Genomic DNA, 22,664 nt, shown 5'->3' with positions numbered 1-22,664 from the left:
GTTTCTCACTATCAACTCACTGTGACTTTACACTGGTGACTATCCCATCTTGCCACACCCTATGGCACAGATTCAGCAGACTTCATATCCAAACAATCAGACAATAACTCGGGAGCTTTTGCGCAAACACCAGCATAGGCGCAGCTACTGGAAAGAGAACCCCAATGCTTTTGCCGTGTCCCACCACCTTTCTGGGGAGCAGATCTTGTGATCGCAACGAGATGGAACTGGTATTCCGTTTGAGCAATGAGAGCTACTTGGAAAAGGCAGGTGCATCCTTCGGCAACCGGTAGATAGCAATGTGCACGGGTAAGAAATATGCCATTTTCAAATAACCGTGAGCCACAAATGAAGCAGCAGTTCTTGCGAAGTGATGTAACAAGCTTACCTAGGATTGTTGAATCTGGTGGGTGGATTGATACAGGGCTGTAAGGCTGTTGGGCAGGTAGGTTGGTAGGTGTCCCTACTGTTGCGACCACCATTAATGACAATGCTCCTGCTTGGCTATTCAATTCATTTGCAACCCATAAGATCTCGGGCTTGTGTGCAATTCGATTCCACCTCGAGTGTAAACCTAGGTGAAATTGTCCAAAAACAACCCGCCCGCATCGCCCTTAAGCCCATTTCGATCATCTGCTGCCAAAGCCACTTCAGGTACCCATAGTTTTTTCACATTTCGTTTCATACGTCCAGGTACGCTTTGCTCTGCGTCATCATGCTATCAGACACGGACTCGGACTCAGGCATGGAGCCGTCAACGTGCATCTGCAGAGCAATTGGCGTCGAGAGTTCACGGTACCAGGGCCACTACACCGAGTACCTCATCATGGCACAGATCGAGGGCGCCGAAGGAATGAAGCTCCTCCCCCCGCTCGACAGAGAAGACGTCGAACTCGAGGTGTTCGTTGGATACGATATCCCGGAGGTGGCGCGAGACGCATTTCGTGAGGGCGAACTCATCTATCGGATCACGTCCTTCCTCCACAACCGTCTCCGAAGGACAATGAACAGCATGGGCCCCCGGCGAGCGGACCTGGAACGATTCAAGATGGCGATGATGACATGGATCTCGCAGGTCTACATTGACAGTGGCGACGACAAAAACACCTGTTCGTTCCTGGAGGGTGCTGTCGAGGCCATGGAGCAAGTGTATCGAGAACGAAGTGACCCATTTTACGACGCAGGAGAATCGCGAGATGCCTCGTGGAGCAGGATCGAGTCCTTCGTCGAGAAGAACATTGACAGCTTAAAACATCCACCCATCGAGCTGCGCGAAGAACCGACGTTGCGGGCAACCCAAATCGAAGTGCCCAAGGCTCTTCGACGCATCGCGTCGGTTTTGTTTGTTGCCACGGTCCCGCAGGTACCCAGGGTCACCGAGCAGGAAGTCTTTTCAAGGCCCAACGTGCATTGGCCCGCCCAAGCTGGCCCAGCACCATTTGTCCGCTTTCATATACCTGTCATGGAATCAGGCATCGATCTTGCCACGGCTGCGAGTATGGCCGCCCAGCTTGCAAAGGAAAACGAAGAAACCCAGGCAGCAGACATCTTCCAGGCAAGCATCGCCGCGGATGATGGCACAATGTTGATGGAGCTGGCTGCGATGGCCACGTTAAAAGGTCATGAAGTAAAGATGTCCGATTTCGGTCGAATGAGTCGCTATCTGCTCGGCTTCCATCACGAAGTCCAATACTACGTCGTCGCCGAGACGTTCCCCGTTCTCGAAGAAGCCGCTGGTCGTGCCATGGCTGATGAGACTACCCCCGTGGACGATGCTGGTGTGTTTCGTACCGACACACTGTCCCGGGTTCTGGCTAACATCGAGGCACCTCGACAACCCTTGCCCCACAAAGATGCCATGGATGCACTGTGGGAGGAATTTCAACATCTCGACCCAGACCAGAAAGCCGTCTTCTCGAGCCTTATGTGGCTTCCGTACGCAACGCTCAATGTGGTGGGCGCTGCCCGTACAGGAAAGACGCACGTTTGCCTGCTTACCGTCCTCATGGCCTGTGAGGAAATGCTGGTAGCTGTTGAGGATGATGACAGAGGGACCACCAAAGCCCAGGCCCTCGCCTGCTGTGCCACTGACGCCAGGGCCGACGAGCTGTGTGCAAAGTTTGATGAGGTGATCACCCGACGCCGGTTGTCACTGAAGGTGGTCCGTCTCGACACAATCGATCGCGAGCTCGCCAATGCGACAGGCAAGGGCTTCGTCGAAGAAGAGACCGTGTTTGATCCGCTACCCACCGAGGGCCCCTCCAGCACATTTGACCAGGAGGTTTACCTCATCATGGACTCGTATCGCGAGATGAAGTTGGCAAAGAACAAGATCAACGGTGGAATTTACTCTGTCTCGGAGATTGCGCACGCCAAGCTAGAGGCTTATCAGAACGGAGTTGAAGAGGATGACGAGTACAGCGACATTGTTTCTGAACTCAGCGACCATTATCAACTCCGCAAGACCGACCGCCGGATGTTTGACGATGATCTTGCCGAGCGATATCGCCAGCTCTGGAAAGAGCTCATAATGATGATCATCGAAGATGCGCAGATCTGCGTAACAACACCCGTAGTCGCCAAGCAGCTTGCGGGCTTGGACGAGGTCAAGCAACACTTCGAACCGCAAATCATCTGGAGCGACGACGTTGGCCACACCACCGAAGCCTCGGCGCTGGCACCGCTTGCCTTCTTCCCAGAAGCCCGGCTGCGTATCCTCTCGGGGGACCCGGAGAGTGAGGTCATGATGTCATCGGTTCTGGCGGCAGGAAAGCACGGAAGCACATCGATCCTCAAGAGAATGGAGCGGGACGGAGCTCCTGTTTGCCGTTTGCGCGTGGTTCACGATGGTGCTTTTGACACAGCATAATGGCATTGTTTGTTGGGGCTGTTGGGGCTGTTGGAACCAATTGGGAACGCCTGTTACTGAGTTGGTGTCGGACCTGGCGGCAATTGAGGAACTGGCGAACGTCACATTCGTTGGAATCGCATACCCGCTGATGCGAGACGTGCTAAACGGGTAGGCTTTCTGTAGCTAATTTAGACCCTGAAAATTGAAGCATGCACATCCTCTGGAACAAAGCTCCTTGTGTGTGACCCTCGGTCTTAAGATGGCAATTCTTTTTGACAGACGTTGGTCCGTGTAATTAGCCGGCCTAGCGGTCCCGTGTGCCCCACTGGCACCCCGCGCAAACCTTGAGTGAAAGCCGACGACTTAGTTTGGAGCAAGAGATTGATGCAATTGATGGCTTGGTCCCATGGATTGGACTAATTGCAATGATTGACACGATGCGCAACGGATGACAGGAGGGTGTGTGTCCCCAACCCGTCAGTTTGGTAACCAGAGGGGCTTAGGCAGCTGAAGGCGCCACAGCGATTGCGGCCTAGCGCAGCGACCCACACCCGCTACTGTACAATGGATTTTTCTCTTCATCTTTCAATTGCGGTTCGCGCTCGCCTGTCACGTCGACTTATTCCGGTTTGGCAGCCCGCCAGCAATAACTAGTTTCGCCTCGCCGCCGCCGCCTCCAATGCCCGATTCTCATTCTCGCAGCTGTCTGGCCCGATGCGCGAAATTTTGCCGGGGCATCTGACACGGGGACTGGGCCCGTGGATCAAAACCGTAGCGCGGCCAGCCTTGCGGGAGGTCGAGGTGGCCGCCGCTCGGGGCCTGGGCATCCGCGATGTCGAGCTGCTATCGTCGTACAACTGGGTAGCGCCCGACCACCCCGCCACCATCATGGTGCCAGGCGGCCCCCGAGTGCTGCGATCTGGGCTGAAGCCGCCGGTGCCGCTCGCCAAGACGGTGCTGCACCGCGAAGTGTATCCGACGAATACTCGGCTTCCGCTGGCGGCCCCGACACAGCCCATGTTCCAGGCGGTCCGGGTGCTGCGACCCGAGTGCCGGTTCAACAGCGTCGACGTCGTCACCAGCCGCAACGTGGTGGAGCTGCTGCTCAAGTTCTGTGGCAACGACTCGCACCAGTTTCGCTTGAACGCCACCGTCGTCCAGGACTCGCTGGTCCTGGACCACTGCCCCAAGTCCATCGGCTCCAATCACGTGGGCCTGCACTTCGAGGAGGCCATGTCGGCCTTCCCGGCGGGGCTGGAGCACAGCGACTCGCACTGGCGCATCCTCCGCTACAGCATGGGGCAGCTGACGTGGGTCGTCCACTACGAGGCCGACGCGACCGCGGAGCCGTACGGCCGCTGCGACGACCAGGCGCCCGTGGTGATCCCAGCGCCAAACTACGAGTCGGCCAATGTCGTCGTGCAGGGGCACCTGACGCCGCAGCACGAGACGGTCGAGATGAAGTCCAAGGGCAGCAACCACATGTGGTCCCCCTTGCAGTTGACGTCCAAGACCTACACGGCCTGCACTGGCTACCTGCTCCTGGGAGACCTCTACCAGGACACGGTGCAGCGGGCGACAATGAAACCCTTGGAGGCGGACCACGCATGGTATCCCACTAGTCGCGCCATGACTGGGAAGAGCTTGGACGCGCTGCCCCGCTTCGTGAAGATGCTGAAGAGGGCGGTGCGACGGGCCCCCAGCGGCCAGGCGGGGCTCGTCTTTCGTCCGTACCCCTGGGTGCGCGTCGACGTGTACGATCTCGATCCGCAAGGCGGTTACGGGCCCCTAGTCTCGCAGGAAATGAAGGAGACGTTCTGGGTCAAGAGGCCCAACAAGGCAGCCGGAGGGGCCGCCTCGAGATGAGAGCCTTCCGGTGGCTGTGTATACTAGAGTCGATATACCCCGAGGTGCAGTACACCCTGAAAGGCAGAGTCCGAAGTCAAGGGTTCTTGATTTATGGCGTGGAAACTGCGGAGACCCCCGCGAACATGGGGACACCACCTTGAAGTGTAAGATAGACTACCATGCAGAAACCCAAATATACACAGGAGGGAAGACACAGAGGGTACCGTCGAACAGGTGCGACTGCAACGAAAGAAATGTAATTATATTAAACACTATAGTACTAAGGCTGAGTCCGTACTATTCCATAATCATATCTCCAGCTCAGTCACCTAAACTACAAAGCAACCTGGATAAACTTGGCGACACAGGGCACACCCGCCTGGTCCACAGCAAAGACCATGTAGTAGCCCGGAAGCGCCACGCCGTAGTCGTTGGGCACCGTGACCCGGTAGCTGGCGGCGCCGCCCGCCTGCGCCTCGAGAGGGATGCGGCGCTGGTCCGTGTTGACGGCGTGGGTCGAGGTGCCGACGCGCAGCATGCTGAAGCGGTAGGCGCCGGGCTGGGCCATGGTGATGGTGTAGGACTCGCCGGCGCGGACGGACTCGGCCGACAGGGCGACCATCTCGGGCCGCGGGGCGGGGGTGCGGCCGTCGGCGAGGAACAGGTAGGGCGGCGAGAAGAACTGGCCGTCGAAGTGGTTGGCGGCGCAGCCCTCGCCGCACAGGCCGCCGCCGCCCGAGAAGACGGTGGCGCCGGGCATGAGCACCGCCGTCGAGTGGTAGTTGCGCGCGACGGCGTGCGCCCGCATCGGCGTGAAGGTGCGGCGCACCGGGTCGAACAGCTCCGGCACCAGCTGCGCGCTGGCGTCGGTGAAGAGCGCCATCGGGCCCGGTCCCTGGCCCCCCACCACCAAGACGGTCCCGTCGGGCAGCACCACGCCATTACCAAAACCGCGCGCGTACTGGCCGCTGCCCACCCGCTCCGCCGCCACCGGCGTGTTGGGCTCCCCCAGCGTCAGGATGTGCGCCGCCGCCGACGCGCCGAGGCCCGTGTAGGCCGCCCCGCCGCCGTAGGTGAACACCTTGCCGGCCACGGCGTCGTACATGGCAAAGACGCCGCACATGGCGTCGGCGTCCTGGGCGCGGGTGCCCGCCGACTGCACCGCCCCGGCGCCCTTGGTGTCGTACCAGTTCATGTTGCGCGAGGGCCCGGCCTGCAGCACGAAGCCGTCCTTCCAGCCGAACAGCCAGCCGTGGGCGTCCGGGTACATGCCCTGCTGCATGACCATGGGCCGCAGGGGGCAGCCGGGCAGCTTGGTCCAGGTGTTGGTGGCGCCGTCGTAGAGCTCGCCGTTGCGGACGCCGGCCCCGGAAAAGGTGCCGCCGATGGTGAAGAGGCGGCCCTCGGACGTGAGCGTGCTGGCCTGGTAGCCCCGGGGGATCTGCATGTTCTGCGCCGACGTCCACTTGTTCTGCTCGGCGTCGTAGATGCTGGTCTTGGCCGCCGACGAGCCCCCCGTCACGATGACGCGGCCCTCGGCGTCCATGCTGATGCCGGGACAGAACATGTCGTGCTGCGTGTTCTGCACCACGTAGCTGCTCATGTTTCCGTCGGCCGGGTTGTAGACGGCCGTGTACGTCATCTTGTTTCCGGCATTCGTCCAGCGGAATCTGTCTCGATGGAATAGTACATAGATCAGATACGAGTCCTTGACTGAGCTACAAGAGCCAATGAAAGAAATCAAAGGGGATCATTGGTGGTTTACTCACGGCCAACCAGAAGACCATGCCAGCAGCTTGCCAGACTTGGGCAAGACAGCCACGGCCACCGGTACCATGGGGAACTTGATGAGGGGGCTCCATTGACCAATCGACTTGGTGTCGAGGCTCTGGAACACACTGAGATAACGAGCGCCCCCGCAGGGGCCGCTGCCGCCGCCGGCGCAAGGCCGGTTGCAAAGTTGCTCGTTGGTCTGCTTGGCCACACCAGCGAGCATGGTGTCGCCACAGCTACAGTACCGACCGTTCTTGCACGGCATAGAGCTTGGTGCCGTAGCGGGAACAGTACTGCTGGCAGCTCTGAGCCGTCAGCTGGGCGCTGTTGAGGACGTCGAAGGATTCGCTGAAGCCGCTCCTGTAGCCGTTGGGGTTGAGGTAGCATCCCGAAGACGGGGACGATTGGGCCCAGGCCGATGGCAAGAGGGCCATGGTGGCTGCAACTGTGAACTCAAAGGTCTTCATGGTATGCGTTATGCGTCTCGCTGATAAAGGAATGAATAATGAGAATGGAAGAATAGCAATACAACTGGTCAAGGGCATTGGGCTCACTTATATCACCGCGACCTCTTCAATATTCACATCACAAGGAACACTGTCTTGGCAAAACAGTTTTTGACGTTCGTATCCCCTATCAACTCTTACTGTCTCTCCTGATATTCTCTTGGCAGGAGACGCAAAATTAGAAGAACTCATCTAGAACAACGGTGACATGGATGTCAGCGGTTGTAGGGCGCCGCGCTAGCACGTTGGTCCCCTGATCTACAGAGCCTCCCCTATCCAGAATCGGCCTCTAGTTCCCCCAGGCCAGACTCTTAGATGGAAGTGCGTAGTTGAATTCCGGTAGTTATGTCAAAGTTTAACGGCTTAGCGCATCGAGGCGTTAGGGGGATCAAGCCAGTCAAGACTTTCCGGACGACGTTTAAACAGCCACCAAATCTTATTTTTGATCAGACCCCCCTTTTCAATACAACACCACACAGCTGGGATCTCACATATGATTAACGGCCATGATATACATGGTTGCCACACTGCCTTATAATATCCTATTGGCCCTTATCATCTGAATTCCCCTGACCATCGCATCTTCGCGGCATCGGAGCATTCAATTGTCCATTCTCGAACTACCCCGTCTACTGTCAATCAGAATGAAGCTGTTACTGTCTACATTACCAGTCTATCTCCTTGTGACGTTTTCTATATCCGCAGCAGCCAAGTTAAACGATGCCGACGCAGGCCTTCAACGGCGGGCAATCCGCTGCGACCCAGCTTGGAGAGTCGTCTCCAAGGACCTGAGAGCCCTTTTCAAGGGCTGCAGCGACGCGGCACGGTCTTCGACGCGCGCTGCGTTCCATGACTGTTTTCCCGGCGCGTGTGACGGCTCGCTGACTCTTCAGGAAGAGCTGGACCGGGACGAAAACGCGCTCCTGGTCTCCATCAGTCGCACTCTCAGCGAAAAGGCGACCAGATACAAAGTCAGCAAAGCAGACATGATCCAGGCCGCGGCCGGTGAGTTTCCACCTCCTTGGCCTTCCCAGATCTATGAGGAAGAAGAAGCAACCAGATGACGAGACGCTGACACGTCACCTTCCCCGTTCAGCCCTGGCTATTCAATCCTGCCGGGGCCCGCGCCTGCGGTTCCTCGCCGGGCGCGCGGACGCGACGCAGCCCAACGCGGCGGGCCAGATGCCCACCGCCGACGCCGACGACGCGACGCAGCTGCGGCTGTTCGGCGCGCGGGGCTTCGGCGCCGAGGAGCTCGTGGCGCTGGTGGGCGCGCACAGCGCGGCGCGGTTGCAGCAAGGGCTGGGGCTCGACACCACGCCGGACCGGCTCGACAGCACCGTCTTTTACGCCCAGACGCGCGACGAGCGCGCCCCCTCCATCCTCGGCAGCGACGCGGCCCTGGCGGCGGGCAACGGCACCCGCCGGGCCTGGAACCGGTTCGCGGCGAGCCAGGGGGCTTGGCAGGTGGCGTTTGTGGCGGCGTGAGTGTTACCCAAACTTCTTCCTTTCCCCAAGATGTGAAGCTGATGCTGATGCTAATGGCGAGGCGGGCACGTAGGATGTCCAAGATGACGACGTTGGGGAATAATGTGAAGAACTTGACCGACTGCTCTGTTTATTTATATTGAAAGAAAAAGGGGGTGGGGGGGAAGACAGACTAGTATTTAATCGAAATCCGAGGAGCTATGACTGTGAGAAGATCAAAATATCTCTTTTGAAGATGCGTCAGCAGCATATGGTGATTGTGACGCAGCACGAGAAGGCAGTTGCGGCCAATGCGGTTAGTCAGCTATTGGGGGCCATTACAACGCCGACATGGCCGATCTACGAGATCGTCTAGCATGACAAATGCCTCTTTCATTTGCTTCTATCTTTCGAAGGACCCATCCATCGAATCCCAAGTCCTCCAATCAGCCAGCATATTGCTGCCATATACAAGAACATTCAACGTGATGCGTCTGATTGATGCAAAAACGATCGAGCTTGTCGAGTTCATCGAGGAATCTGCTCCCGTGTACGCAATTCTTTCCCACCGATGGGAAGAAGACGAGGTCGCGCTCCAAGAAATCCAAGAACTCAGCCGCACACAGTGGTCCAAAGCATCCCCGCAAACTGCCAGCGCCATTCGCACCAAAAAAGGGTACATAAAACTCAAGCGGTTTGCGGAATTGGCCCTCCAACACGGATACGAGTATGTCTGGGTCGACACCTGTTGCATCGACAAGACCAGCAGCGCGGAGCTATCCGAGGCTATCAACTCGATGCACAGGTGGTACCAGAACGCCGCTGTTTGCTTTGCTTATCTTTCCGACGTCAAGCACGGCTACCAGGATGCCAAAGTCGAAGGCGGCGCTTTCTACTACCTCTGCAGCAAGAGCAAGTGGTTCACCCGTGGCTGGACGCTGCAAGAGCTGGTTGCCCCGGCCGAGGTCAGGTTCTACGATGGGGGTTGGAAGTATCTAGGCAGCAAGGAAAATGATGAAAATGTCCGTGCCTCCTTGAACCAGATCACCGGCATCCACATCCGCGTTCTCGATGGGTCTATGCAGATATCCGAGGCCAGTGTGGCCGAGCGTATGCAGTGGGCTGCAAATCGGAGGACAAGTCGAGCCGAGGACATGGCCTACTCTCTCTTGGGCATATTCGACGTGAACATGCCCTTACTTTACGGCGAGGGCGGTGTGAAGGCCTTTGTCCGCTTGCAGGAAGAGATACTGCGATCTTCCAACGATCACACCATCTTTGCCTGGAGTCTGCCTGATGCCGAGTCCAGCACTAGTGAGAGCCTGCATGGTCTTCTTGCAACGCATCCAAGGTACTTCTCTGGTGTCACAAGCTTTCGACCACTGCCGCCAGTTATTTCCAAGAACAGCACGGCTTGGAGCACAACGAATCAAGGGATGAGGTTATCAATTCTGCTGCAGCCCAAGAATGAGCCCGATGGCGAAAGTGACGGCGAATACCTTGCCATCCTAGAGTGCTCCAGGCGTGTGAGCAATGACACTCATTGGAGCCCGGCAGTCCACGTCCGCCGCCTATACGGCGACCAGTTTGCCCGGACGCAGGCACACATCATCTACACGGTGCCAACGCCCCTGTTTGGACAGCAAACTGAGACTGGGAGGTATGAGACCGTCTTCTTCAAACAAAAGCCCGTGTACCCGGTGCCGGACTTCATGATCTCATTCGACAATCTCAAGGACCGGGATAACTCGAACGCTCAAACTTGGGTCGCCGAGATATATCCACCCAAAGTGTGGGACAGCGAAACTGGCATCCTACTTTCCGTCTCGGCTGGACCACAAAAGCCCATGTTCTTGGTACGGTTTGATTCGGTCCACCTGGATAGGAACGTCTTCCTCGACCTCGTGGTTGGGCTGGAGCGGTTGCCAGAGGGTGCTTGGAAGCCCTGGTCATTGCAACGATTGACAGCGGAGCACCTTTCAGCTCAAGAGAGCCTCCACCAATCATATGGGAAAAGGCCCTACAGTCTCGTTCCCGGTCGGCCCGGGCGGGGAGGATCCTGGCAACCTGAACTCAACCTCCATGTGAAAGTCAAGATCCATGAACAGAAGCTGCATGAACGGGTTCATTTCCTGATTAAAGCTCACACGTATATGGAGCTGCCCGAGGATACCATCGACCCATCCTTGCCATTCTTTATCCACAGGACTCCTGCGAGCTTTGGGGATGCGAAGCCATCTACGCTCGAAGCTCAACTGCAATACTTCCTAGGGGACTTTGTGTTCAATGGTCAGCTGGACCGCGGGTTCCCTAGCAGGGAGTTGCCGGCCGGCCATATGATCCGCACGAGATCTGTGAAGTCTACGACAGATTTGTTCGAAAGAAGCCTGGAAGAACTGCCAATACGTGGCGTTAATCCAAACGAAACCACTTTCTTAAATTACTGCGCTCGAGGTAACTTTCAGGGAGTATCGATGATGCTGCAAGACGATCCTCGTCTAACAGACTCGGTTTCCTCCGATCAACACAAACTTCAGCCAATACACTGGGCGGCGGTTGGAGGCCATAGACTTGTAGCTAAGCAGTTACTAAGTGCAGGAGCTTCCCTAGAAGCCCGAACAGCAGCCGACGGGTGGACCGCCATGCACCTCGCAGCCTTGTTTGGCCATTTCCGTTTCCTCCGCTTGCTCGTCTTTCACGAACTTCGAGGCAACATCCGTTCCTTGGAGGAATCTGACCTCTTGACCGACAGAGAAAACCCCTTCCACGACTCTCCGTTGCATCTCGCCATGTCCCAAGTATGGGCGGCGGAAAGCGAGGCCGAGCTGGATGCGTTGGAGGAGCTAACGGACGGCGCCCAGTTTTCGGGTCTCATGAGATTGTGGAATGACTTCGAAGAGACGCCGATACACCGACTGGCCGCGTGCGGCATGGACATGCTGGCCCGAAAGAGAGGCATGGGAGAACTGCTTACTCACGAGAACGATGCAGCCCTGGCTAACGGGTATGCCGATAAGATGGGAAATGTACTGCCTGGGTACTATATCGATCACATGGGACGCACGATCCTTTGGCATGCCGCCCTAAGCGGACAGGTGGAGGAAGTCAGGCAGATACTGGAAGTCAGTCGTCTCGATGTAAATGTCAGCGATGCGAGGGGCATGTCTCCTCTACACGTTGCTTGTCGTTTCGGCTACACGGAAGTTGTGCAGGCCCTGCTCGAAGCCGGCGCTTGGGCGAACTGCGTGACGAACAGTCCCGGCTTCACCCCTGCGCATTACGCTGTTCTTTTCAATCACGTCGAGTGCCTCGAGCTTCTCATCGAGCACGGCGCATACATCCAGCAAGGTACCAACTCCAATGGGTTTCGGTGCAAGCCCATCCACCTCGCCAATGCCAACGGCTTCCAGGGAATCCGTCAAGTGTTGGTGGCGGCGGGCAGTTCAGAACACGACTTCAGTTGCTCCCACTTGGTTCTCAACCGAAGCCAAAACATGGAGACCCCAGGCGCAGGGTCCCAGGACCCGTCTGCCTCCCATGACGATTATCCACTGTTTGGGGTCATTCCCACCTCCAGCCCCGCAGGTCGCTCCCTAGTAGACCGGTTTCTGAGTGGTGAACACACTCTATCAAAATCGGACTTTAGAGCAATCACGCTTGGGGTTCTCTCCGAAGAGGTTCACGCGGCCATGGTTGCCGATTTTCCACCTCTCGCCCAATGCCACGAGCTGGAAGGCAACAGTCTCTCGGCCATAAGCCAGGTCGAAGATGACGCCAGAGATAATACCATTGGTCCGAATGAGGGCCTGATGCCGTACTACAATCTAGCATACGATCTTCTCGATTGGAAAAGACGAACAAAAGACGACAGGAACCCCGAACAATTCATGTTCTTCAGGGATGAAGATGGTACACCGGAGGACGATGTTGCTAACCTCGGCAAGGACACCATGCAGAATGACGAAGGTTCAGCGACAAACGCCGCATCGGCAAGTGAGATGGTGGAGAGAAACCAGGCCGCGGTAGTATACAACGGCGAGCACTGGATGCCCGACGGCGGCGCGGTCGCGGAGGACTTGCTTGGCCGTGGCACTCAGGAGGGGCAAGCAGTGCTGGAGGGTGAGTACGAGGGCGATGCGAAGGAAGAATCTAGAGCGGAAGGTTTCTTGGGAACAAGGCAGCCGACTCGGCTCAGCAGCAACCCCGATGACGACGACGAAGATGAGGATTGTACATAAGCACTCCCCCGTTTTGAGCGCAGACGGGCAGGGCTTGGAAGCCTGACTAAATTTACCCGGAACAATGCTAACACCAATGCCGCCGCGTCACATCGATTCTCCCGCCTCGAACGTTGAGCAGGACCTCACAATACATAAACGACTTGGTGCTGGAGCTGGATCTTCTTGTCGATCCCCTCGTCGCGCAGCGCAGACTCGATGCACTCCAAGATCTAAGACGCGATGGCGGCCATGTCCTTCACGTTTAGCCACACGACACGGGCGCCAAGAAAACCCGAAGAGCATGCGCTGCGAGTCGGAGCGGATTTCGTGGGGCTCCCTCCTAATCGTGTTGAGAAGCTGAAGGATTTCGGCTCGTAGAGGGCCATTCACTTAGATTTGGACGAGGCACGAGGTGTATGACCTACATCTCCATCCATGCACATTGAGAGCTTCGGTTTTTGACCAGAGTGCGGGCAACAATTGAGACCACCACTAGGTACGTGTAGAGCACACCTGCATGCCTTACTGTACCAGCTAGTGGGGTAGCTCCTCTCCGACCTTCCTTCATGATCACAATCGTCAACTTGAACAAAACCATCGATCGGAACACAACACTACAACGATCGTCGCGCTCTTGAACTGCGAATGCAGGTCTCATTCCGCGAAGTCATCTGGTATGAGCGCCGCTACACGTTATCGTTATCGTATCTCACGCAGGGAGCCCGCCAGATAGTTCGCGGCGGTGCCGTTCAAGCAACAACGGGCGGTAGGTTGATTGATACCCCACTTTTCCCCGGCACCTACCTAGCGCCTAAACGACGCGCTCAGGCGCCAGGGCGCTGCAATTTAGCACTCTCTACAGTAGGTGGGGTGATCCACCAATCAAAAAACGGCTTTCTACATAAAGTGGAGTCCATGGTCCAGGCGCTCCAATCACCCACCCTTCCGTCAATTCTCTGCTTACTTAACCACCTACCTGATTCCACTTTTCCTCCAACCTCTCTTCCTGTTCAACTTCCTTCGCAATTCCCCATCGCAGTCTGCGACACCACATCGCATCCACCTGCATATGGCTCTTCATCTGCCGCAACCTCTTCGACTCCATCAACCTCAATTCGCAGTATCTGGTATCCAGCGTCTTGGTCGTTCTCCAAGTGCAGGTGGCTCTGCAATGTTGCCAGAGTAGGATTGGGACCACGTCGGTACTCGCGTTGTTAGCTGGGCTTGCTCGGCTACGCATCGCACGGTCTCCTGCGTACCCAATCATTCTACTGCTCTTGTAGCTTGCAATCCGGCTCCTCTCTTGCGTCGACGCCAGCGCTGGGTGCGATACCTGTGATCTCGCGTATGTATCTGCCCCCGTCCAGCACTTACCACTCTAGCAGCCCGCAACCGAGGTATGCCGGCCAGCAGCGCGAAAGCCGTCCAGTTCACCCATGAAGTCGTTGCTGCCTGCGACGATCAGGTCGACCTTGATGCGCCATCATTCACGTTCGACGCGAAATACACACCACCCGCGACGGTTCTATTCAATTTGAGCATCGCGCTCGCCGGATCGTTTTTTTACCTGCAATTCACGCCCAGCCACATCTCCTCGCTCAAGAAGACTACCTGTCAAGTCAACGACAAGACCCGCCCAGCATGCTTTGATGCGATACGCCATTGCTGGGGGAGCCTTCGCTCCCTCACGCGCCTCGAATTCGAACTCTGCGACCGCGGCCGACTCATTACCCCGATTGATTTCGACCGGAACAGCTGCGACGATGAGACGCGTCGCGCCTTGACGTCGATGTCCACGGTGGCCGCGGCCTCTGCCTTCTCACTCTACATGCCGCCCGACGTCCTCACGAACGCGACCTACCAGCCCTTCTTCCAGGCATGGCGCAAGGCCTCGGCTCCGACGGATCTGCGAAACATGTACAATGGCAAGGGTGGTGCACTCCTCAGCATCCAAGATCAAGAGCGCTTGTTGTCGAGTTCGACGCCCGGAATTGCAAATGATGTCCCTCCTGATGCAGGGCATCTGCCGGGCGTCGATCTCCCGCCGCCAGCGTACGACGAGCAACAACAGCGTTCTCCGCCACCACCATCCTCTCAGGCGGAAACGGCGTCCGAGTCAGAAACGGCTACTGTAGCCACCCCCACTCCACCAGGCTACAGGCGGAACGAAGGATACCCGACGGAAAAGTCCCACAACGAGGGTATGATGCCTGGTCCGCCAAATCCAATATTTCGCTTTGCTAACCTGTTGATTGGTTAGGACACCGCAACAAGCGCGAATGGAGCAGCGAGGACGACGACGTGATTAGTCACAAGGGAAGAAACATTGGGCGCCAGCAGCATCTCATCAAGAGAAGGGCCGTGGGCCTCGATTACGTCGAACGCATCATCGAAGCCTTGGAGGGCAAGTTCCAGGAACGAATCGAAAGCCTCGAGGCCGAAGTCCGGGAAGGGAAACAGGCGGAGAGCTTGCGAGTCGGAAGGATGGAAGAGCTCGAGGCCCGGGTGGAGAAGCAAGAAGAAGAACTCATTGTCTTGCGGAGCAGCCACGAAGAGCTCGAGTGCCAACAAGAAGAAGTCGCCGATGCCGTCAAGACCATGGACGCCCACCTGGATGAACTGGCGCGGGACCTGGACGGGCTGAGGAGCGACTGGGTGGAGGAGGCGAGGGAGTACATGGAGGACGGAGTCAAGACCCTGCACGAGGAATACTTGCAGGGAAGGGCCGATAAATTCATAGTTGATATGAAAGACTCAATACGGAAAGCCCTTGGCGACTAAACCCATCTCATTTTGCTTTTATTTCTCGCCACAGTACCGGTTCACGTGCGGGCTGCCTTTGGCGTCTTCCAGATTGAACGCAGTAGGAACGGCAGACAACTCGAGACTCAGGGCATGTCTCCCAAGAAGCAGGAATTGAGACCCAGAGCTCCAACGTTTGCTACAGATGGAGGGGTAGCTTGAGATGCATGGCAATCTTTGTAGATCGATGCAAGCTTCAAGCCCTGACTAGGCACTTCTTACTCGTAAGACAGCCTTCGCTGCTGTTGCAGTTAGTTCCCCGTGATGGAGAAGACGTCCGAGCCAGCTCCAAAATCAGCCAGCCGAGGTGTAACGCCGCCCGCTCAGCCCAGGCCGTCGACCGTCAACGCCCGGCAACACAGTCCATAACACCCCTCACGGCCCCAACTCTTTCGCCTGCCGAGTCCCTCTACTGCTTTTTCAACTGTGCTTCCATCCCCGCGCTTCCCCCAGTGAATATGTACGGCCACCAGCTCGACTCGGCGCTGGATGATGGGCCCCTAACAAGAGTGCCCCAGATCGAGGGGCCTGTCACGTCGCTCAGTCGGTGCATTGACTGTTCGAAGCATACCCGCCCGGATGGCTAGATCTCTATTGGATGCACAGTTAGTTGCACGTGACCTTACATGACTGTTTCGGCATCGCATTGAGATCGACAGCTCACTTTGTCGTTCAAACTACTTCTGCATGACCAATCCCAACCATGGAAGAAACGACTCGGAGTCTATTATCAGCAAAAGCGAGGCTGCTGTAGTTTCCCTTCATCTCGTCTATTATGACAAGATGCTAGCTCATACGCCTCTGAACCTCCACCAAGCTGGCAAGGGAGAGGTCAAGAGAATGACGCCTTCTACGCCTGCGCCTGCGCCTCCCTTATATGTGACATGGCTAAGACCTGCTGACACCGCGCTTCCTCTTTGCGACAGCTTGTAAAAAGTAAAGGCACAGCAACAACTCAGAATGTATGAACATGGAAAGTTATATATAATGTTTCTTCTCGATATGTACGCTCTGATGCCGCTATTGATCGTAGCTCACACTCGTCTCCTTCAACACACTGATGCCGTTGCCGGCCCCCTGCCGCCCGCGCGACCCGTCGACCGAGACGCTCGCCGTGTGCACCGCCCCGCCGCCGTGAAGGGCCTCGATCGTGTTGGCGTTGACCGTCTGGAGATCTACCGTGCGCGTCGTCGTCGTGGTCACACTCCCATCCAACGCAATCTCTTCGTCTTTGGATTGATGGGATGACGACCACAGCCGCGTCTCGTCGTCGTCGTGGTCGACGGTGGTGCCGGCCCAGCTCCGCCCGATGGTGCTGATGAAGGTGCCCCCCTTCTTGGTGCTGTTCAGCGTCACGGACCCGCCGTCGGACCGCGAGCCCATGGCGTAGGACCGCGACTGCATGCGCCGGCGCTGGCGGTTGGTCTCGACGACGGTGTTGAGGTGGTACATGCGGGGCGTACCGCCCGGCGACGAAGAAGAAGAGTGGCCGCCCGGGGTGCCGCGGGAGCACTTGGACAGGTGCGAGGAGACGAGGCTGGGCAGGTAGCGGATGAAGAAGGGCTTCAGGGCGGGGACCGAGGCGCAGACGATGCCGATGTTCATCTCGAGGAAGGCGAGCTGGTAGTCGATGGTGACGTCCCAGGGCCGGTCCTGGCTTGCCTTGAGGCTGGGGATGATGGAGGCGCGCGCGATGGTGATGGCGCAGACGCTGGGTATACATGTTAGCTATGTCAATCCAGATTAGGAATGGCAAGACTTGGAACACTCACATGGCGCCGGCCCCAAAGAGCGCAATCAGCGAGATCTTCTGCCGCACCGTAATCTGCAGCGGCAGCAGAATCGGGATGGGGATCGCCAAGGTCGCGACGTCGATCAGGATGTTCAGAATGCTCAGGGCCAGGTACCCGCCCCACGTATCCAGACAAACGGCGTCGGTGATGTTGGGGTTCCAGCTGGCGGCGACGGGCCGGCAGGGGAACAGGTTGACGCAGGCGTAGGTGATGGAAAACACGGTGACGGCGCCCATCAGACTGATCGTCGACCACCGGAACCACTCCACGGGCGACAGCTGCAGGTAGAAGCAGAGGATGGACAGCTTGGCGGCGCCGACGCTCAGGGTGTAGAAGCAGGTCTCGATCACGGCGTACTAGACGGAGAGCAGTGTGAGCGTGATGAACGATGCACAATTCAGCCAATGCGAGTGTCTTACCAAAGAGTAGCCATTGGCGTACTCATCCCAGAGTACGTCCCATTTGTGATAGCTTAGACCATGGTTCATTTCTGTGTCAGAACGTCAGCATATCGTCTGGCACGAGGGGGTCATTATACACGCACGTTCAAGTGTTAACACGAAGGCCATGATGGCACAGAACATGGCTATCATGACAAAATCTGCGAAAGGTCCCTGCGTCAGCATTTGCAATCCGGCATTGCGAACCGGGTGTGCTTACAATCGTCGACCTTTATCCTCTTGCGGAGGATACGGACGCGGGTGAAGATGCGCAAACCAAGAGCCGTGACGCCAATGGCGAGGGCAATGGTGCCGACAATGATGATCTCTTTCCTGCGGTTCGGCGGGTCGCTGACATGTCGCTCCTGGCCCGCGGGCGGCTCCGACGCATAGAGGCCGGCCATGGCGGCTCTCCGGCCGAGCTGTGCAACGAGTGTGGCCAGGTAGGATCAATTGGCAGCAGACGGATTATGGCGTTTATAAGGAGAAATGGTAGGGTTGCGAGTCGTATCGGTGCCTAAAAGACATAGTGAAGGAGTCTTTTTTTTGCCTTGGACGGAGCGAATGCGGAGCTGAGCAGAGCAAGAGCGGACGAAGATGCAATGAAGCGCCCACTGCTACCACGGGCAGCCTTAAGTTGGTCCCAGAGTCTTTGGGAATTTGGGTTCGAAGGGTAAGGCGGCGATAATGGAAGGTAACTCGCTGCTGCAGACCTGCAGGCGGGCGGAGACCCTCTCGCGTGCTGGACAGCAGGGGTCGGGAAAGCTAAGCCCCTCCGATATTGGGCGATCGGGTTTGGGGCGTGGAAGTTTGGCAGTTGGACAAATGGGAAGAGGCTCGAGAGAAGGGATGGAGAAGGGGGAGATAGTGTAGTAGCAATCAATCACGGAGCGGCGACAGTGGCAGACCAGGGCTCGAGGATTAGCCGATATCTCCTTGCATGGCTTGATGGCTGCCGCATGGGGTGATATGGACTGTCTGTTGCGGAGACATTGTCTGTCCCTATCGAGATTGACGAATGGAAGGGTGGGTGTCAGGCGTATGTACCATGCAGCTTTTGGGCGCACATACTCGACCGACGAGAGAGGCATAGACATGGACATGCGATGGGAAGGCCGGAATGGCTGACATGGTGCTTTCTGAGACGGCGAGCGTTTGCCTACTCCTGGTGCCAGTCCTGGTGCTTGCTGGTGCTGGCGGTTCAACTGCTCGCCTGCTGGGTGGATCATCATGAGCCAAGCCGCCCCGTCGCATCCAGGGTGGAGCAGCCCTGTCACGATGGATCGCATCCGGGGGGCTCTTGGGCCAGCAGCAGCTAGGGTACTCTCGTACTTGCAAGCCAACACGAGCTGGCTGCTGCGATCGGCGTTACCCAAAACAAAACGCAGCCAGTCAAGCACGTGGAAGGCGTAGCAACGAGCCATGGATGCTACCGAGCTTCTTCATCTTCTTCTTCTTCTTCTTCGTGTCTTGCCCGGTTTTGCATGATCATCTCAGATTGTCTCATCGGCACACAGCTCAACGGCGCTGCATGATGAGGTTTGCATGCCCACCACCACTTGCCTTTCGCAATGCGGCACGGCTCATGTCTCTCCTCCTCCGGTACACCATTGAAGAAGGAGGAAGGGAGGGGAATACGCGTTAATGAGAAAAAGCAGGGTCTGTGTGTCGCCCACGCCGGCGCGGCGCACCAATGGCACGCGAGGAGCCTGCTCCGGCTGCAACACAAAGAAAACAAAAGGAGACGGCGAGCAATATCATGCGAAGTAGATTGACCTTCTGCTTCGGGCGAAGCGCCGACTTCCTTTCCCAACTGGAGCATGCGTTACAGATGTTGCGTCGCGCCGGCCGACAAGCCGTTCTGATTGGTCCGTCACATGGAGATCTAACGGGGATATCATGGAGACTACAATGGCCTTAATCAATCCGAGCAGCCAACTGTAGATGACTGATCACTGCTCGCTTGGTGTCTTTGTTTCGTTACCCCAAGCAGCCATCTCCAGGTGGCACGGGGAACATTTCCCAGGACGGGCTGGGGCTCCCCCTTGCTCACTGGCACAGCCACACGCCGGCGCGTTGCTTGCCCAAGTGCGACGTCCAATCTGCCATGCAGCGAAATGAAAAAGAAATGAAAGTAAATTTAGACTACGTCATTGACACCATTTATCAATCAGGGGCTTGTTTCTGTGCTGGGGAATTGTCGACAGCCAGAAGATAGTGGTTGGAATAGAGTTAGCTGAGGTCGCGGTGCCATCTTGCTAACGCACCAACATGACACATCGATGGGGACAGTACACTGACATTTGCGGAGCATTCCACGATGGTCCGTCCCATAGCTTTCCGTCGCTCTGGTGCTGTCCTTTTTGAGTGGAAATGGACAATCAGTAGCCATTGCACATTACTCAGCTCAATGACAACCAATGAGGGAATATTGCACCGCCTGACCTGAGATAGCGATGACTCGCAATAATTACAATTGCATGCAGTCTACGAAGCTTGACAGTACTTGCTGACTTATTACCCAGCAAGGGAAAAATACCAAATCAGCAGACCATCCATCCACTCAGCCTGCGCTGTGCGGTGTAAGCTGCCAAGGAAGCCCGTACTTACATCGTCAATACGTCAGGCTCGACAGACTTGCATTGTTCGCTCTGTCTTCTATTTTACCATACGACCCATACATGCGCAACAGAAAGTTATCACGAAGAGGGCACCCTCGTCCAATCTTACTCGTCGGCATGTACGAGTGGTCACATAGCACAGCGCGGGGTATCGGGCCTCGGAAGGGAGACGGGGGCCATAGACTGGGCAGATACTCATAAGAGCTTGAACTCCCCAAAATCCACCGAGGATTTAAGTTGCCGCTGGTGTTTGCAAATTGGCAGCCGATGTTTCGCCAATCTTTACTGCGGTATCTCCAATGCTGCACGTTGCGAGTCTATTCCGACGAAAGACGTGAACTATCGCCGACACTCCCTGGTTTACCTACTGATTGATCCATGGCGGGACTCTTGAAAGGCACCGCCTTCATCACCGGTGCAGCCTCTGGTAACTGACTACATTGTCATGGAAACATGACCGTCCTTGCTTGACCGAATGCGCTGATCACGGCTCGTCAAGGTATTGGACGCCAGACCGCGCTGCACTTTGCCGCCGCCGGCGTGCAGCGCCTGGTCCTCGCCGACATCAATGCCGACGCCCTGACAGGGACCATGGCTTCGCTTCAGGAGCGGCATGCCGACATTGAGATCATGCCCCTCGAGCTGGACGTCCGGAACGCCGCCGCGGTGAAGTCGGGCCTCGAGAAGGCCAAGCAGCGGTTCGGCCGGATCGACATCGCCGTCAACAACGCCGGCATCAGCGGCTCGGGCAAGCCGACGCACGAGGTCGACGAGGCCGAGTGGCTTAACGTGACCGACGTGCTGCTGAACGGGGTGTGGCGGTGCCAGCGGGAGGAGCTCGCCATCATGACGGGGCAGGAGGTCGTGTCGCCCCGGGAGGGGCGGGGGTGCATCATCAACATGGCCTCCATGTACGGGCTCGTCGCCCACAACGCGGCGGGGGCCTACACGGCGGCCAAGCATGGTAAGTACCTAAAATGGAGGGACCTGCCTGTGCCCTCATCAGACTTACCAACCCCGAAACCAGGCGTCGTGGGCCTCACGCGGACCGACGCCCTGCGCTACGGGCCGCAGGGGATCCGCATCAACGCCGTCGCGCCCGGCTACACCGAGACGCCCCTGGTGCGGGCCCCGATGCAGCGCAGCGCCGAGGCGGAGGCGGCCCTGATGGCGGACGTCCGGAAGGCGCCGCTGGGCCGCCTCGCCACGGCCGAGGAGATTGCCGACTGCATCGTGTTCCTCGCCTCGCCCATGAGCAGCTTCGTGCACGGCTCCGTCCTGGTGGCGGACGGGGGGTTTACCGCTGGCTGAGCGACGACGACCTGCCGTACCTGTTGAAGGGGTTGTTGTTTCTTTTAGGGGGGAGGGGGTTGGCCGGCCGGATGCAGCTGGAGCCGGCTTTGTCGAACGGGGTTCGTTCGTTTATTGGGTTGGTAACAGCGAATACCTAATAAGCATGTATTACGCGAGGTACTTTTGCTTAATGCAATGTTGACAGTATTTCTTTTCATCGTTTCGTTACCTGGTCGCATGGTGAAGTTTGATGTCCCGGAAGCCCCGCCTGAGAAAGAACTGGAGCTGTTGGCGAGGAGGGTTCTGCAGAAGGTTCTGAGGAGGGGTTGATGGGCTGCGGGGGCCATGCTCCAGCGCACATGCAGCTGCAGTTTAGTGGTTCAAGCTCCCGTATTCAGCGGCTCCATAGGACCCCCAGTGGTCATCCCCGGCAGGCCCCGTATTTGCTTGCTGGCATGTTCACTCTGCATCTTGCAGTTGACAACACCGCATTTGTGGCGACAAGATGAGGTCAAGCTCGGATTGCGGAAAATTCTCTGGTTGTCGTCATTGTAAAATGTTACGCTTCCGATGTCGCCTGGGGATATGGAAACAAAATCAATCAATCAATCAAAAAGACCATTATGTGATGCAGCATAGAGTGCAGTATGAGCATAGTAGGCTATCCACATAGAGGCATGCTCAGCCATGATCTATCTGAGCAGTTTCCATCAAAGCCGATCGGCGATCTGTGCCCTCTTATACCAAGACTGCCACCGTCCATGATTGCCATCATGCCCATTCCCGACACGGCACCTGAAACCTACAGGTAGCCATGCCGTGAGGTTGCGAGCTGCTGTAGGTCTCAGTCGAATTGAGTGTCGTGCGACCTTCATGTGCTGTGCAGTCCACCGGCCTCGGCATACCCGAGGATGGGAATCTGCCGTCGGTTTCTACAATGCCCATCATGCGTGAAACCAATAGGTTGTCTTACTCGGTAGGATCCCGTGGCAAGAAACGTGGTGCAAAAATCTCGTGGGAGAAAAACGGAGCGGAGCGGGCTGGCTTATT

At 57.1% G+C, this 22,664-nt stretch overlaps 10 protein-coding genes across 10 annotated transcripts; 6 read left to right on the top strand and 4 right to left on the bottom strand.

Moving 5' to 3' along the window:
- Positions 1 to 715: 715 nt before the first annotated feature.
- Positions 716 to 2,869, top strand: PG985_001661 (uncharacterized protein; the record flags this gene model as incomplete). Its single annotated transcript, XM_066821430.1, has 1 exon — positions 716 to 2,869. The coding sequence occupies one exon, from the start codon at positions 716 to 718 to the stop codon at positions 2,867 to 2,869; it is 2,154 nt and encodes a 717-aa protein (XP_066692309.1).
- A 696-nt stretch (positions 2,870 to 3,565) lies between these two features.
- On the top strand, positions 3,566 to 4,717 carry PG985_001660 (uncharacterized protein; the record flags this gene model as incomplete). Its single annotated transcript, XM_066821429.1, has 1 exon — positions 3,566 to 4,717. The coding sequence occupies one exon, from the start codon at positions 3,566 to 3,568 to the stop codon at positions 4,715 to 4,717; it is 1,152 nt and encodes a 383-aa protein (XP_066692308.1).
- Positions 4,718 to 5,033: 316 nt separating this feature from the next.
- Positions 5,034 to 6,695, bottom strand: PG985_001659 (uncharacterized protein; the record flags this gene model as incomplete). The annotated part of the gene is made up of 2 exons (XM_066821428.1): positions 5,034 to 6,417; positions 6,469 to 6,695. The coding sequence occupies 2 exons, from the start codon at positions 6,693 to 6,695 to the stop codon at positions 5,034 to 5,036; spliced, it is 1,611 nt and encodes a 536-aa protein (XP_066692307.1).
- A 13-nt stretch (positions 6,696 to 6,708) lies between these two features.
- On the bottom strand, positions 6,709 to 6,939 carry PG985_001658 (uncharacterized protein; the record flags this gene model as incomplete). The annotated part of the gene is made up of 1 exon (XM_066821427.1): positions 6,709 to 6,939. One exon carries the CDS (start codon positions 6,937 to 6,939, stop codon positions 6,709 to 6,711), a length of 231 nt encoding a protein of 76 aa, XP_066692306.1.
- Positions 6,940 to 7,622: 683 nt separating this feature from the next.
- PG985_001657 (uncharacterized protein) lies at positions 7,623 to 8,609 on the top strand (the record flags this gene model as incomplete). Its single annotated transcript, XM_066821426.1, has 3 exons — positions 7,623 to 7,983; positions 8,075 to 8,462; positions 8,540 to 8,609. 3 exons carry the CDS (start codon positions 7,623 to 7,625, stop codon positions 8,607 to 8,609), a joined length of 819 nt encoding a protein of 272 aa, XP_066692305.1.
- A 1,272-nt stretch (positions 8,610 to 9,881) lies between these two features.
- PG985_001656 (uncharacterized protein) lies at positions 9,882 to 12,683 on the top strand (the record flags this gene model as incomplete). The annotated part of the gene is made up of 1 exon (XM_066821425.1): positions 9,882 to 12,683. One exon carries the CDS (start codon positions 9,882 to 9,884, stop codon positions 12,681 to 12,683), a length of 2,802 nt encoding a protein of 933 aa, XP_066692304.1.
- A 1,381-nt stretch (positions 12,684 to 14,064) lies between these two features.
- Positions 14,065 to 15,446, top strand: PG985_001655 (uncharacterized protein; the record flags this gene model as incomplete). Its single annotated transcript, XM_066821424.1, has 2 exons — positions 14,065 to 14,866; positions 14,926 to 15,446. 2 exons carry the CDS (start codon positions 14,065 to 14,067, stop codon positions 15,444 to 15,446), a joined length of 1,323 nt encoding a protein of 440 aa, XP_066692303.1.
- A 1,041-nt stretch (positions 15,447 to 16,487) lies between these two features.
- Positions 16,488 to 18,104, bottom strand: PG985_001654 (uncharacterized protein; the record flags this gene model as incomplete). Its single annotated transcript, XM_066821423.1, has 5 exons — positions 16,488 to 17,178; positions 17,240 to 17,616; positions 17,680 to 17,750; positions 17,805 to 17,861; positions 17,921 to 18,104. 5 exons carry the CDS (start codon positions 18,102 to 18,104, stop codon positions 16,488 to 16,490), a joined length of 1,380 nt encoding a protein of 459 aa, XP_066692302.1.
- Positions 18,105 to 18,332: 228 nt separating this feature from the next.
- Positions 18,333 to 19,124, bottom strand: PG985_001653 (uncharacterized protein; the record flags this gene model as incomplete). The annotated part of the gene is made up of 1 exon (XM_066821422.1): positions 18,333 to 19,124. One exon carries the CDS (start codon positions 19,122 to 19,124, stop codon positions 18,333 to 18,335), a length of 792 nt encoding a protein of 263 aa, XP_066692301.1.
- Positions 19,125 to 20,699: 1,575 nt separating this feature from the next.
- PG985_001652 (short-chain dehydrogenase reductase sdr) lies at positions 20,700 to 21,632 on the top strand (the record flags this gene model as incomplete). Its single annotated transcript, XM_066821421.1, has 2 exons — positions 20,700 to 20,748; positions 20,821 to 21,632. 2 exons carry the CDS (start codon positions 20,700 to 20,702, stop codon positions 21,630 to 21,632), a joined length of 861 nt encoding a protein of 286 aa, XP_066692300.1.
- Between the last annotated feature and the right edge of the window lie 1,032 nt (positions 21,633 to 22,664).

Source organism: Apiospora marii, assembly GCF_038362585.1.
Source record: "Apiospora marii strain CBS 49790 chromosome Unknown utg000001l_segment0_segment0, whole genome shotgun sequence".
Taxonomy (NCBI): domain Eukaryota; kingdom Fungi; phylum Ascomycota; class Sordariomycetes; order Amphisphaeriales; family Apiosporaceae; genus Apiospora; species Apiospora marii.
Note: the sequence above shows the minus strand (reverse complement) of the source record. Positions and strands in the feature narration are given on the sequence as shown.